Raw genomic sequence first — 14,618 nt, forward strand, 5'->3', positions numbered from 1 at the left:
TCACGCTTGGGATGTTTGTGTTGTTTGGTTCTTACCGGTTCTGGCTCCGGTGTCGTATACACAATGCACAAGCAGGACAAGTCCGAGCAGCAGGTCCAGTCTCCTCTCCATCGCCATGTCCTCAGATATCCGTGAGATGGTCGTCTTTCGAGCCCCCCACTATCCGCCGCTCCACTCCACCGAGGCGGCGGAACCACGCAACTCTCTCCTTCGTCTTCGCGGAGGAAATACCAGCAAAGAAATTAAAAACCTGCTTTGTCTTCCGCAAAATTGCACGTCCCCGACCTCCAAAGTGAAACAGGAAAAAAATCGGAATTCAATATTGAGATGTGGCAAAAGGGTTGAAAAGTTGAACACATGAGCGCTGGTCCGGTGTGAGCGTGTGTGAGGTCCAATGTTGCGCTCCTGGAGGAAAAAGAAAGTGCGCGTGTGACGTCACCGCGCCCTCGCAGCCAATGAGACGGCATCTTTTTGGATGCGGATTTGGATGGCGAACGTTTTTCTATCATTGTTTATTCGGCGATCGCTGAGATAGAAAAATAACAAATTAACAAAAGTGTAAAAAAGTTACAACGTATCCATCTCTTGATACGTATTTCACGACCACAGGGACGTAAAAATGTAGGGAATTATAAAAAAAAAAAAAAAATCCTTCAACTTGAAAACTGTCTACCGCTTGCTACCGATTTGCTAGCTAGTTAACTTACATTTAACGTAGGATGACCAGATACCCCTTTAAGCAGTGCATTTTTTAAAAAACATGCCGTCAGTGTCTTATTTATTAAACTTTTCAGACCCTTTCAAATTTTTTGGATCTGTTATCAAAAAGAAAAAAAAAACGTGATTATAAATCAATATTTTTTTCACAAAAAAATAATCAATACAACGTGTCAGACTTCTCAAAAAGAAATAGTTATGAATTATTTGTCCACTGAAAAATATTCAACATCAAGTGTCCTGTTTGGAGATTATAGAAGAGATCTCTTCAGAAAAAAAAAAAAAAAATTAACTTAATTTTTAATTAATATTTGACCCCCCAAAAATAATGGACATCAAGTGGCAGAACTCAAAAAAACAAAAATAAATATTTATAAACAAATATTTGTCCACAGAAAAATATTTAGGATCATATATATATATATATATATATATATATATATATATATATATATATATGGGTTTTGGCTTTTGTCACCTGTTTTTTACACCCCATTCATTTCAATGGGCATTTATACGCAGATTCCTTCTATTTTTCTTGACGTCTTGCCACAAGTTGTGGTCACCTTTAAGCAGGTACAAGTGCAACAGTGTTGAGGCCATGACATCACCATCGTGTTTTCCCCACAGGCGACCAAACCGGGGAGGCAGGTGGGTGTTTTTTTTCCCCCCTTTCTCTGCCATGGAGCTCCCTTTGCTGCCCATAAAGGGAGGAGGACTTAACAATTAAGACGCCACCCGCTGTGGGAATTTTTGGGAGCGGTCTTGGAAAACCTGAGAAAATGGAGTGTTTTGACTTAAATAAAAAAATAAAACTCCACCGCTGCCATTAAATATTAACACATTCAAATATCCTTGCTTGTGTGTGATATTCATTCACACAGTCAAGTAGGGCAAAGACTTAAAAAAAAAAAAAAGTATGACACAAGAAGAAATCTACATTTCACAATGTGACACTTGGCGATTGAAGAAGTTTTCCCCAGCAGTCAATGACCTTCACGGAGTCTTCTGGGTTTTATTTTCATCATCCGCTTTCCTTGCGTAAAATCTCGCAGCTTGATCAGCGCCCACCTCGTGGCAAAAACGCCACGGGAAAAATGACGGCAAAGCGTGTGTTGCGTTTACCTCAAGGGAAATCTTTTTATCTTTCTCCCAATCCGCTGGGTCTCAGCAATCCCATCTCGTCCGAATCACGGCCAATTCATCTTCTTCAATTGAGGCAATCACAGCCCAAAGTGCACTTGAGCTCATTTAGCCGCGAGCGAAACACTTGTACAAGGTCGTCCGCTCGGCGTATTTAGATTCCTGCCGGCGGGGATGACACTCAAGTAAAATAACCAATTATATTTTTACAGCATCGTTTGACCTCTCTCTCATCCTTTTGTGCAATTTATATGCGACCTTTATTTTACCAATAAATACAGTATTAATGGGTTGAAATGTTTGAACAAGGGAGCTCTAGCCCCGCCCCCCCGCCCAATCAGGGTGAGCTGATCACAGTAACAACACAAAAACAAGTTCCACAAAGAGAGCTTGTGCCATTCAACGGCATGAATAGCGAAGCTGCCAGACGCACACAAAAACAAATCAAAAACAATGACGGCTTCAAAATCTCCAAGCGCGTGTGTGCAAGCTTAGCATAAAGGTGCGGAAAGTGCGATTGTTTGGAGTGTCACTGAGTTGATGCAAATGAACATTGAGCTGAGTTTGTGATTATTTTTTTCTGTTTTGGATAGGGAGGGGCGGGGTTCTTCCGATCAGAAATTTCCAAGGCACGCATTCTGCATTTTGCTCTGTAGTCTGGCAGCATTCAAAATAAAATGCTAACATGCTAACAGTTAGTCTGCTATCATATCTATGGCAAGAAAAAAAGTGGCTAAAATATGCTGATAAAACAAATGGCAATAGATGAAATTAAACTTTTATTATCAAATTAAATATGAAATATATCCATCATAAAATGACAGTAAATGGCCAATCTATGCGTGATACTACATTTATAACAAAATAATGACTGTATTTTCCACACTTTAAGGCGCACCTTCAATGAATGGCCAATTTTAAAACAGTTTTCATGTATACGGTGCACCGCATTGTAAGGCGCATAGAATAGAAGCTACTGTAGTGGCTGGCGTTGCGTTATGCATCCACTAGATGGAGCTGTGCTGAAGTGAACGTCAAAAACACAATCCAATTAGTCAGTCAAACTTTTTAAATAAATTAAGACAAAAGATGATTTGTGGAAAGCACTGTCTGAAAAATGGGAGAAAAATACCTCTTGATTACATTAAAAGATGATTTATATCCAAGATGACTCAAATCAAAAGAATACGATTATTAAGTTAAATTAAGTTTAATATTAAATATATCAAATGTTTTAATCAAACTGCAACCAAAAACAATACATTGTTTTGTTGATTTAAAAAGTTTGTTTTTATTTTATTAAGTTGCACTTTCTTTTAACAAAAACTCATGGTTTTCGCGTCTTGTCCCCATATAAATTGCTTCAAAATTGGAGCATATATAGCATTTTAAAATTTCAAACAGGGTGTTAGAAAGGCAGGGGAGAATTTTTTTTTTTAAAGAATTTACATGGCAATTAAATTATTTTATTTGTAATCCCCCAAAAATGAAAAATCATGGTTTACGCGCTGTATAATGTGCACCATATTAGAAGGCTTTTAGGTGCACCTTATAGTGGGGAAAATACGGTAGCAAATCGGCAAGAGAAGAATTGGATTCACAGTAAAGCATTGCTATGCTTTTATTGCCGAAGAAAGAGCTCTGTAATTTGTGCCTAGCAACAGGAAAAAAAAAAAAAATCTGAGTAAATGTGTTAGTCCACCTAAACACTGTTGCCATTCTTGCCGTCCCAAGAAGTTCCATCACACCTAAGGACAAGTTAGAATGTCCAATTTCTCCATGCATGTTTCTGGAATGTGGGAGTGCCTGTAGAAAACCCACACAGGCATGGGGAGAACATGCAATCAGCACAGTGGAAGTCCTGAGCTGGATGTGAAACCGTGACCTTTGAATTGTGAGACGGATCAGTCTGCAAATCTTCAAGAAGACATCATTTAAAATAAGTACTTCAAGCCCCTGGTAATTCTGCCTAGCAACAAGTGACCAGGGGAAAAAAAAAAAAATATATACATATATATATATACACATATATATATATATATATATATATATATATATATATATATATATATATATATATATATATACACATATATATGTGTATGATGTACAGAACCTGTTTCAGATTCTCACTGAGAAAAAAAAATGGCGGAATGTTGGCATACAGTTCCACAGCGGGCGGCCATATGCACAGTCCATCTTTTTTTTTTTTTCGCTTACGCTCGAGAGCTCCCACATTCATCGGGGTTGAGATGATGACGATGATGATCGTACAGCGGGTTGGCAAAGGACAGCCTGGCGTCACTCCAGGACGAGCTCTGCCGAGTGAGCAAGATGAGGCGCATCATCTGATTGACATTTGCTGCTGAGAGAACAAGGGGTTACCTTGGTATCTTTCCTCCAAGGGTACACGCTGACGGAGAGACCCCGGACGTCATTTCGGCGCCGAGTGACTTGGCGGCGGAGCTGAAATCACGCGTGAACAAGAAGGGGTGTGAAAGTGTGGCTGTGCTCGTATCAAATGTCTCAAATTAAATCAAATGAGTCACCGAAAAAGATGTACCCCCCACCAAAAAAATAAATGTAAGTATGTGCTGGATAAAAGGATAAAAGAAACATTTATATTGAAAAATATTAAATAAAATAAAAAATAACACTCAAAACTAGAAAACCAAAAGTAACAACATTATATTGAAAATGTGAATATACACTGAAATAATATTTGATAATCACAACAAAGAAAACAACAAAATGTGAAAGTCGATAATAAAAACATTCAAAAAAATCAAAACTGAAATTATAAAGCTAAAAAAATGATTTTTTTTCTTTCAAAAAGGACCTAAATTTAAGACTTTTAGTGATACTTTTTTGCATTTGTATCATTCATGTTAATTTGGAGAATAAGTTAAAACTTGAAAGTGTTAAATTGTCAAATTAGTGATTTTGAAAATGTACAATTAACATACAATAATATTTGTATAAAATAGAAATTACACAAAAAAACAGAAACCAAATGTGAAATTCTATTAAAAAATAACAGTATATTTAAAATTGATTCAAATCAATACCGATTCTGAAATATACAATTAAAATCAATATCAATATTATTTTTTTGTTTGAAAAAAAATTACCTAAGTTTGGCCCACACAATAAAATATACAAAATTATTTTGAAAATGTAAAAAAACCCTGGTAATTAATATATAGTCATATATATAATAATAAATCAAAATTAATCGATTATTCAACGAATAATCAATGATCACATTAATTGCCAACCCTTTTAATAATTGAATGAATCATCTTTTAGAACCGTTGATTCACTTCAAATTTTAGCCTCTCCACAGTAATTATTCAGATTTTTTAAAATTTTTTTTGCTATATTTACGGTTTGAATGATATGTTGCCATTTGTATGACCGCGGCCACTAATGATGCCCCAGAAGAATTACGGAACGACGGATCAGACATCACCTCTGCCTTCCAGTCAAAGGCGGGGCCGTCCATCATCCCGTAGTCCGCCGGGCTGCGTTTCCTGAGGAGGCGGCGAAACGAGCTCGTCGTTATCATCAGCATCATTACAGACGCTCCTCTACATATGAACCAGTTGTTAGTAAGCGAAATCAACCGAAAGCAAAGAATGTCATCTGAAAAGAACTTCAAAGTAAAAGCACGCCAAGCCCGTTTGCGACACACTTTTTACGATGGTAGTTTATTTTTAAGCAATGACTGGCCTCTCACGACATTTCCTGGCTAACTATAATGGAGTCACTTTGTCACAATACAACACTTTTAAATATTTCAAAATCAAATTGCACAAAGCCTGTTCACCTCATATACTTCTTGCTATGATATTTTATTTTTAAGTAATGACCGGCTTCTCACGAAATTTCCTGGCAAACTAAAATGGAGTCTTGTTGTCACTATACCATGCTTCCGGGAGGAATTTCCAAATAAAAGTCTGCCAGGCCTGTTCACGTCATGAACTTCTTGCTATGGTATATTTTATTTTGAAGTAACGACTGGCTTCTCACGGGATTTTCTGTCTAATGCAGACAAGTTGTCACAATACGATGCTTCCGGGAGGAACTTCAAAATAAAAGCGCTCAAAGCTCGTTCGTATCATATACTTCTTACTTTGATAGTTTATTTTGAAGCAATGACTGGCTACTTACATTTCCTGCCAAACTATAATGGAGGCACGTTGTCACGATACCATGCTTCCTGGATGAATGTCAAAATAAAAGTCTGCCAGGCCTGTTCACGTCATAAACTTCTTGCTGTGATAGTTTATTTTGAAGCAATGACTGGCCTCTCATGACATTTCCTGCATTACTATAACGGAGGCACATTGTTTCAACACCAAGCTTCCAGGATGCACTTCAAAATAAAAGCCTGCAAAGCCCGTTAGCGCCATATACGTCAATATTAATCATTACCGGCGAGTCATACTCACATTGCGCGGCATCGCTTGCTGCACAGAGCCAGGACGCAGACGGCCACGCCCGCCACCAGCAGCACCATCCCGATGCCAATGCCGGCGTATATCGCATCTGAGAGATGATTGGCTGATTAACTTTCTGGACCGGAGGTGGAAAACGTCCAAATGTTACCCAGCTGCGTGTCGTCGAGCCCGTGGGGCGTCGGAGTAGAGAGCGGCGGCTTCGCCTTCACGTGGCAACGATTGCCGCTCCAGCCCGGATCGCACCTGCGGGCAAGGAAACACCGTCACGAGAGTCCGGTTCCTGGCAGTCCGTATTGGTGGAAATTCCACAGCCGGGCAGAAGCAAAAATAAGCTGTGAAGGATTTTGGGCATGTTTGTGTTTGTACAGAGAGTTTCCTTCTCTCTCTCTCTCAAAAAAAAAATGCTGGTCCAAATCGACATCTGTTCAATATCAGCTGGCTTTCGCTCGATTGGTCGAGTTTCTAATGCGGAACACACTTCTATTGGAGATGTTATCATCCAAAGTTAGGGTGTGCGCGGGGCCGTCACGAGTGCGGTCATGGCGGCCGGCCATCATCTTTGCCATGCTGGCAATCATCTTTGCCATGCTGGCAGACACGCTGCTTTCAGAGGGGTGCGCAGATTAAAAGGTTTGGAAAAGACTGCTCTAAATGAATCCAAAAAGTATTTTTTTTTTCATTCAGGCAGAAGGGGGTGCGCAATTCTTAGGTCACATACCATTTTAACATTGCGAGTTGGCGCACCCCCTTGTTCCTTCAAAAGAGAGAACCTGAAATAAATAATTACTTTTAAGTCAGTCTTTTGAAAATGTAAGAAGCTATGCAAATCACTTAACTATTCTTGTGGAGTTGGCGCACCCCCTCTCACTTTCACACCCTAAAAAAATGAAAACAAAGCCTTTAAAATAGTTTTAGAATAGTCTCTCCTAGAAAGTGTACCATTTCTATCATCAGCAAGAAATTTGAATCAAATCATTTTGAGTTGGCGCACCATGAAACCCTGAAAACATACCAATGACTTCTTTTTTTTTTTAAAGAGTCTTTACAAAGTTTTTTCTCAAACACATACATTTAAAATGAATATTTCATGCAGTTTTTCAAAAATAAACACACGCAATGTCAGCAGACAGTTTTGGCGCACCCCCTTAGTGCTTCACACAACCCCGAAAAAATGGTAAAATAAAAAAATTGTATTACTTTTAAGTCAGTCTCACATTTATGAGGCCACGTGTCCCAATTAATTATCTTGATGGACTTGGCACACCCCCTCCCACATACACATCCTCAAAAAATGAAATCATAGCTCTTAGAATACTTTTAGAACAGTCTCTCTATGACATTTTAAGCGTACTGTTTTTATCATATAGAAATATAACATATATTGAGTCGGCTGTTTAAGTTTTCAACATCCTGAGAAATGGTGCATCCTCAAAAACTTGCACACACACTTAGACATTTTTTTTTCTTTTCTTTCCAAAGTTGACACATCACCTCTCCCACACACACACACACCCTTAAAATAAATCTTTTGGGCAGCTTTTTCCAAACTTTAAACCACACATCCAAGTCAACAGTCAGAAAGACAGCTTTGGCACAACCCACAATCATCCCCCACAATCATCTGACAAAAAAAAAACAAAACAAAACATTTTTATTACTTTTAAGTCAGTCTTTCTCAAATTTATGATGTTGTGCACCACCCTTAATTATTCCTATGGGATTGGTGCACCCCTGCCCATATTTACACCCTCAAAAAAAGGAAAATAAAGCCTTTAGGATACTTTTAGAACAGTCACTCCAAGAAATTTTAAGCCATGTACCCCCTTTGAAACATGGTGCACCATGTAACTCCTGCACACAACACACACAAAAACTATTTTTTTGGAGGGGGGGCAAGTTGGCACACCCCCCTATTTCAAGCACCTTTACAAAAACTTTAACCCACGCACCAAGTTAACAGTCCAGCTTTGGCGCACCCTCTTTACCCCCACATGAGAAAAATCATTAAAAAAAACATTATTACTTTTAAGTCTTCCCCAAGTTTATGCAGCCGTGAACCACACTTAATTATTCTTTTATAGTTGGCGCACCCCCATTCTGCTTTCACACCCTCAAAAAAAGAAAAACAAAGCTTTAAGATAACAGTCTATCTCCTCTTCAAGAGCATTTAAGCCATGTACCCCCTTTAGAATGTTTTATAGAGTTGCCGTACCTTTTCTACCACCCGTGAAAAAGTTAAAACAAAGGATTTGGATACTTTTAAAGCAGTCTTTCAAGTTGTAAACATCCTGAGAGTTGGCGCACCCTCTAACTTTCCCATGTTGGCACACCTCCTCTCCACCACACACACTTAAAATAAATATTTCGAGCAGCTTTTCAAATGCTTTAACCCACGCATACTGGTCAACTTTCAAACGGCTTTGGCGCACCCTCTCTCACCGGAGTACATTTGAGATATTTTTATTGTAGTTTTCCAAAATGCTTCAAACTAAACGCAGCTTTTTAATGTGGTTCGGGCGCACTGGTTTCCCTACAGTTCTTACAGCGGATCTAATTACAAATTGAAGGCGTAGCGAATTTAGGGTAATTTGAAAATCTAGCGAACACCATCTTTCTGGATTGAAAATGAAAATTTTGAGGGAGCCAATGGGACGGGCGCGCCGTGTTTAAATACTGACCGGCAGGATCCATCAGCAATCCCATAGAGGCACTGTTGAAATCTATAAAAGCGAGCTGCCGCTCACCCTGGCAGGTGAAGAAAGCGTGTGGAACTTACAGGTTCCAACATGCTTCACGGAGCGAGACAGATGGAATTTTTATGTTCCGACGTCTCCAGCGTGCGATAAGGTGAGTGTGTGTGTGTGTGTGTGTGTATCTTACATGCAAACAGGTCCATGCTCCTCCACGTGGCACGGGCCTCGACCCAAGCAGTACCTGGGTGGGCAACCTGCAGAAGAAAAAGCAAAAATGAAAACTGACAGTGACAAGCTGGAGTTATTAATAATTCACATGTTTATGTTATTGCTATATACCGAAGCTGTCTTTCTAAAATTCAATTTTTTTCCCCTCAGCCCCTCGATAATAATGAGCAGAGAGTATGCAGTTGGCGTTGCCACGGAAACGGCATCACATTAGCATGTATATTAAAATCGGAGATTCGTTTTCCTGATATTGCAAACATTGTTACGGTAAATGGGACTCCTGCATCAGTTTCGAGTCGCAATAAAGAATATGATTGTGTTACATTTGTTTTATTAAAAAAAAAAAAATCCTTCCTATACCTCTAAAAACTGGGTTTATACTGAAATGGACAGAATCCATCAATGCGAACTGAGATCTTAAATGAGACAAATTAGTTCTGTTTAGGGCAGGGCAATATGGAAATAAAATCAAATGCTTCGTTTTGTGTGTTTATACTGTTTATAAAAAATTACACCATATATTCAACACTATAAGGCACATCGGATTCAATGAATGGCCTATTTTAAAATTGTTTTCATTTATAAGCTGCACTGCATTATAAGGCGCACAGAATAGAAGCTACTGTAGTGGCTGGGGTGCATTATGTATCCAATTATTTTAGTACCTATATTAATCCATTTTACTTTAGTACCCGAAATAAACAATTACTTCAGTACTTTGAGCAAGCTTGTATAGTAATTACATTAGGTAATTCAATATTGGAGTCGTTGAGTACTTTAGTACTTATTTACCTAGTGTAATCCATTACTTCAGTACAAAAAGTAATCCATTTTACTTTACAATCAATGACTTCAGTACTAAAATTTTGCTGTAGTACTTGAATGTCAAAAGTCTTTCATAACTAGTCATTTTCACTTCAAATGATCTATTTTGTACTTTTAAGTACCACAACTAATCAATTATTTAGTGATTAATTCATGAGGTACTTCATTCTTAATTCACTAGACTTTTTTAGCCAAAAACTTGAAAAAATATGTACAGTATATACCTGGAATTTAATGTCTGGACTCTATTATATGTTTTTGGGAGAGAATGAGTTACGAAGCCGACATGGGATCACCATGGCAACAAGAGGAATGCCAACGCAATCATAACAGCCTTTCAGTTGTAGTTATTTTTAAAGTAAAATTGGCTGGGAATGGTGCCGATTTTAAGTTTCCATTGTCAAACATCAGAGCAACAGCTCGAGACCGGAGAGGTGGAAATGTTGCTATCTGGTAGAGAACTGGCAGATTCTGACAGGCAAACAGGAGATTTTTTTCCCTAACAAGAACCCACAGTGTGATGGTCCATTAGGCACAGCTTCAAACGAAAATAAGTACGGATTTAGCTATTATAAGACAGATCCTAAATTTTGAATTCATAAATTGGGGCAAGGTAACGCAGAATGGGAATTTCTTCAGAAAAAAAAAAAATGCAAAGAGAGAGGGAGAGAGGATATGGCTAATTACTGAATGGTTGGACATGGCTAATGACTGAGTGGATGATGCATATTGATAATGCCTGGGTGAATGGATAGATATGGGTAGTGACTGGGTGAATGTATGGATGTGGCTAATTACTGGGTGGATTATGCATATTGATAATGACTGGGTAGATGTGTGATATGACTAAATCCTGGAAGGATGGATGGATGAGTGGACGGACGGATGAATGGATGGATGGATATGGCTAAATCTTGGATGAATGTAAATGGACTTTCAACTAATGTGGCCCTTTTCTACCTATTGGTAGCCATTTACACTAACTAGTCATTTACCCTGACGCAGCATCAGGAGCAACTAGGGGTTCAGCATCTTGCTCAAGGACACTTCAGCATGGTCACGATGGTCTGGGGATCAAACCCACAGCCTCTCAGCTGGGAGACGACCACTCTACCACCAAGCCATGACTCCCATATGAATATGATGAACATGGTTAATGACTGGGTGAATGGACGGATATGGCTAATTACTGTGAGCATAGATTGATGGATGGATGGATGGATGGATGGATATAAACGAGACGAGGTCCCCATCTATAAAAAAAAGACATTACCATCACAGCTGGACTCATCTGTGAGGAAAGGAGGACAATCTGCAAAACGGTCGCAGCGCTTCTCAAGTGGAACACAAGCAGACAAAGTGTCGCACAGCAGTTCTCCCATCTCGCACTGCAGCAATGCTGGAAAGATTCAAAAGGGAGGGCGGCAAAATTTCAAGGCTGTATCAAAAGGATGATTTTTTGTTTTTCTTTAGTGACACCTACGACAGGCATGCTCGTCCTCTCCATGGGGACAGTCGGGGACGCCGTCGCAACGCAGTAAGGCCGGAAGGCAGATGTCGTCGGAACACCGGTACTGACCCGCGGGGCAGCCGCCCTGCGGGGGGAGGGTGCCCGGCAGGGCCGTGGGGCAGTGCTCTTCGTCTGATTGGTCGAAACAGTCGAACTCGTCGTCACACTGCCAGCTTGTGGGGATGCACTGGAAAGAGTGGACGCACTGGAAGTGGTCCGAGCTACAGGTGAGAGGCTGTGGGGTCACCGGTCCTGCGGGTGGACAGCAGGCTAGGTTAGGGAGCTTGCTTGGTTGCTAGCGTGACTCAAGACGTGAATGAGACAGACTAAACGAACTCAAAGTAACCAAACTATTATCAACAAGGTCAATGAGAATAACCTTCACCTCCAACCAGGCACTCTGCCGTGTACGTGATGTCATCCAAGGCCACGTCGGTCCACATATCTCCGCCCACCTCAGCCTGAAAGCTCACTTGAAATGGCGCCGGGTTGGAAAGGATGACGTTGGCGTAAGTCCACCCCTTGGCTTGGTTTCCGGCTAAGGCCCACATCAGCAATGGGGTTCCGCTCGGTCCGACCGTGAATACCTACAAAAGCAGAATGAATGTGATATTTTGAGTCCAAACGACAACTATACGTTTTTACCCCTTGTGCAGTAGTTTGACCATTTTTTGGTCATTTTTTTCCCCACATCATTTTTGTTAGAATAATTGTATATAGGTTATCCAATATTTGTTTCTGCAACATGCATATTGGTAGACATGGATATTTTCTGTTGGAATTGCCATGTCTCCTGCAGCTGTAAACACAGGCATGATGCCCAAAGGACCTAATCACAGGCACGACAACCTAATCGAAGGATAGAACAGTATGGAAAATAGCAGTGATTGACTGGACTGATAGTGTATATGAACTTCCATCAACGTTCCCCAATATCAGAAACTGAGATACTTTGTTACCATAATGTCTCCTCTAACCTTTCAGGGCAGCAAGTGGTTTTGTAACTAGGGCCAAACCTAATCAATAAAAGTGGGATGAACAGAGAGTGTAATGAGCCTGGAAGGAGGTCTGAAAAGCTGCATGTTCCTGTCCGCTCTCCTCATGAGTAAAAGGCTCCTGTCTTCCTTCGTATTTGTTAATTGTTTTAGGCTGCTTGAACCTGGCACTGTGAAATGCCTTTAATATAAAGAACAAAAGATTAGACAAAATACTGCACGAGTTACATATATAAAAACATGGTTGCCGTGCTTTCAGAGTAGATATGACACAATATAAAGTAACTGATCTGCTAATATGAACATTTTTACACGTCATACTAAGTCAATGCAATTTTTTTGGGAATCAATCCCAGACACCTCAAAACAGATAAATACATGAAAAAGATCATGCTTTGAAGATGTCCAACCCCTGCTCCCCTGTCTTTAAAAAACAGCAAAATAGCACAATTCATAAAACTGCAGCCACCTTAAGTGTTCCCATCAGGTCGGAGCCGTGCATGTAGAACCAGAAGCGCAGGTGGCAAAGGCCCATGCTGGATGGAAACGCACTAATGGTGGTCACCCTGGCAACGTCACCTTCTCGCTGAGCGGCTGAATGGATATAGAGGAAGTTACCCCCGCCACCTTTGTAGGAGAAATGCAGCGTGGCACAATGGAGAAAATTTGCATTTAAGGAGCTGAAACAAAGACAAAGCTGAAGAAGAATCTCAAGATACTGGTAGGTACTGTAGGTGAGTTAATTCAAGAAACTATTACTGATAAACCAATCAAGCAACTAGCCAAATCAACCTAAGAAATTGCACTTATACTTATTTTGAAGTTTTATATATATATATATGTGTGTAAAAAACTAAACGTTAACTAGGTAGTTTAGTAGAATAAATGCAACCAGCCAATCAGAGGATGGCTGTGAAGTCACAGGCAATGTCTGTCAGCAGAGGAATTGTGTGTATTTAATCAGTTTGCACATTTTGGCAGTAGCTGAAAATGGAAATATTTCTCAGTATTTATAGCACAGTTGGTTCATGGCTGAAATTAGAGCCCGTCTTGAGGTTCCGCCAACCTGGACTGTGGTCTGAAGTCGGCCCGGCTCCCGCTGTTTCGCTGCTGTGATTGATCCTCCAATCAAAGTCGTCGTCGGTGTCCTGGGCGAGCTGGCATCTCTCCTCCCATTGGCCGTCATCCACGTCGAAATTACACGCTCCTGGCGCGGCAAACGCGGCGCCTAAAAGTTTGTGCGGAAGTATAAATTTGATTCAAGGGGGATGAATGAAACGTTCTTCGTGACCCCTCACCGCAATCCGACTCGTCCGATTGGTCAGCGCAATCGGGCTTGCCGTCGCACACCAGGTGGGACTCGACGCAGTGGCCGCTCTTGCACACAAAATCAGTGATTGCGGGACAGCTCATTGGCTCATCGGGACCTGGTAGGAAATACACGGGTGGGAAAAATTTTTGATTATTATTTTATATTCATTTATGTACTGTATAGTGAACCACACAACCCATAATCGTGGCTCTTCATTGTCTGATTGGCAGGGGAGGAGTTAAATGACTGTCACTCTGTGGTCGTCATTTGGGCCAGTCACACGCCAATGGGAATTTTTTTTTATATCTACAATACAATACAACATAATAAAATTCTTCCCGTAGTTCCCCAAATATAGGACGCAGATGTGTATAGATATTTTAGGGTCAAATTCTGGTATTTTCTATGTTACTGCATACAAGACTCACCAACAGTTTGGCGACAATGTAAAAACTATAGCAAAAAAGAAAAAAAGCATCTTCCTAAATTCTTCATATTTTCTTGTGTTTATATCCGTAAATTATACAGTTGTTGCAGTTTAAAAGTTGAGTGTTTCAGATTTCCTACACCGCGAGCAGTCGGTGAATGCTGCGCTAGTGTAACGTCGAATGCACTCGAAGCAGCTGTTTTTCCTTTTCCTCGTGACGCAGCTCGAATTCATTTTGCCATAAGTTGCATTCGAGTCCCACCAAGTTTATGATTGGGTGTATATACCAAAAGAACGTAAAACGA

General features: G+C 40.2%; 2 protein-coding genes across 3 annotated transcripts in view; both read right to left on the bottom strand.

Annotated features, from left to right (window-relative positions):
- Positions 1–2,114, bottom strand: part of plxdc2b (plexin domain containing 2b) — a 68,138-nt gene extending 66,024 nt beyond the window's left edge. Inside the window, exons 1-2 of one of the 2 annotated variants that reach the window (XM_088402407.1) lie at positions 1,843–2,114; positions 36–214 (exon numbers count right to left, since the gene is read on the bottom strand). In XM_088402407.1, the coding sequence (XP_088258533.1) occupies positions 36–117 (82 nt within the window). In that variant the 5' untranslated portion in view covers positions 118–214; positions 1,843–2,114. Of the gene's footprint in view, positions 1–35; positions 672–1,842 lie in introns of those variants that run through there. The other variant, XM_088402406.1, reaches the window with a different exon arrangement.
- A 1,798-nt stretch (positions 2,115–3,912) lies between these two features.
- malrd1 (MAM and LDL receptor class A domain containing 1) overlaps positions 3,913–14,618 on the bottom strand; it is a 32,676-nt gene continuing 21,970 nt past the window's right edge. The window contains exons 22-33 of the mRNA XM_088402448.1: positions 13,873–14,001; positions 13,641–13,802; positions 13,044–13,201; positions 11,965–12,166; positions 11,553–11,831; positions 11,343–11,468; positions 9,204–9,270; positions 6,472–6,566; positions 6,315–6,411; positions 5,333–5,393; positions 4,246–4,326; positions 3,913–4,178 (exon numbers count right to left, since the gene is read on the bottom strand). Coding sequence (XP_088258574.1) covers positions 4,077–4,178; positions 4,246–4,326; positions 5,333–5,393; positions 6,315–6,411; positions 6,472–6,566; positions 9,204–9,270; positions 11,343–11,468; positions 11,553–11,831; positions 11,965–12,166; positions 13,044–13,201; positions 13,641–13,802; positions 13,873–14,001 — 1,559 coding nt within the window. The 3' untranslated portion in view covers positions 3,913–4,076. The remainder of the gene's footprint in view (positions 4,179–4,245; positions 4,327–5,332; positions 5,394–6,314; positions 6,412–6,471; positions 6,567–9,203; positions 9,271–11,342; positions 11,469–11,552; positions 11,832–11,964; positions 12,167–13,043; positions 13,202–13,640; positions 13,803–13,872; positions 14,002–14,618) is intronic.

The sequence above is a fragment of the Hippichthys cyanospilos genome, chromosome 19 (genome assembly GCF_059441005.1).
Source record: "Hippichthys cyanospilos isolate Australia breed blue-spotted pipefish chromosome 19, RoL_Hcya_1.0, whole genome shotgun sequence".
NCBI lineage: Eukaryota > Metazoa > Chordata > Actinopteri > Syngnathiformes > Syngnathidae > Hippichthys > Hippichthys cyanospilos.